Source organism: Perkinsus marinus, assembly GCF_000006405.1.
Source record: "Perkinsus marinus ATCC 50983 genomic scaffold scf_1104296953228, whole genome shotgun sequence".
NCBI lineage: Eukaryota > Perkinsozoa > Perkinsida > Perkinsidae > Perkinsus > Perkinsus marinus.
Genome location: NW_003208550.1, coordinates 1 through 1,212, shown reverse-complemented (window position 1 = coordinate 1,212; position 1,212 = coordinate 1). Strand labels below are relative to the sequence as shown.

The 1,212-nt window shown below is 41.3% G+C and overlaps 1 protein-coding gene across 1 annotated transcript; it reads right to left on the bottom strand.

Annotated features, from left to right (window-relative positions):
- Positions 1-697: 697 nt before the first annotated feature.
- Pmar_PMAR016834 (cyclin, putative) lies at positions 698-1,003 on the bottom strand (the record flags this gene model as incomplete). The annotated part of the gene is made up of 1 exon (XM_002776591.1): positions 698-1,003. A coding segment is annotated over one exon (306 nt), but the record flags the coding sequence as incomplete, so codon positions are not given.
- Between the last annotated feature and the right edge of the window lie 209 nt (positions 1,004-1,212).

Here is a 1,212-nt window from a genome sequence, read left to right as displayed (position 1 = left end):
TGCAATGGATGATAATTCCCATTATTACCTCGATTCCCATTATTCACTTTTCTTACAGTGACTATCTGTTGACCAGCACCAGATCCCCATGATATACCACTTGATCTCAGATAATTATGAGTATCATCATCATCATCATTATCCTGAGTATCATCATGATCATGATCATATTGAATATCGTAGTAGTCATAACGATAAATATTACCTCAGGAGATAGGGATTGTAATTTGATCACGCTACCACATGTTATGATAATATCATCATGAACATCATCATCCTTAGCACCAACAACAACAACATATATGGATAACAATACAATCATAATAGAAGTCATACATAAGGTATGTAGCGGCGGCATAGGAGTAGTGGATACCATGATGATGGTAGTGATAGAAAAACTGTAAATATGAGCAGCATTACTATTTCAGCTTATATCCAATTGTTCATGATGATGTACTGCTATGTTAAACACAATGTGCAGGGGTTCCACACAAGGGTTCCTCCATCACGAAGTTGGTCAAACGGCAACAACAACAAGAAGAAGAAGAAGAACTTTGAGCCGTAAGCCTAACTGTTCGACTATGTGCGCGTGATGGGAATGATGACTAAGTTGATGGCTAACATCACTAAGTACTCCTGCTCCTTCTGCTGCTGCTGCTGCTGCGACCAACACGTTTAACCCACATGACCCTTCTGACTAGTGGTCGTCGGATGGAGCACTACTACCACTTGAGATCCACTTGAGATCCACTTGAGGTCCACTTGAGATCCACTTGAGATCCACTTGAGGTCCACTTGAGATCCACTTGAGATCCACTTGAGGTCCACTTGAGATCCACTTGAGATCCACTTGAGGTCCACTTGAGGTCCACTTGAGGTCCACTTGAGGTCCACTTGAGATCCACTTGAGGTCCACTTGAGGTCCACTTGAGATCCACTTGAGATCCACTTGAGGTCCACTTGAGGTCCACTTGAGGTCCACTTGAGGTCCACTTGAGGTGTACTAAAAACCGTTGAGAGTCGTAACGATACTCAAGTATGATTACTCAGATAGTAGTGGTGGTGGGTGTTAAGCTGCTCCTAAACGTCGTGAAACGAGTATACTTGTTGATAAACTATGGGTTGATGATGCTATTATTATTAGTTAACATATAGATATTGAGGATAGACATCATATACCCATTCTGATGCTATATCATCTACTATTTTCTT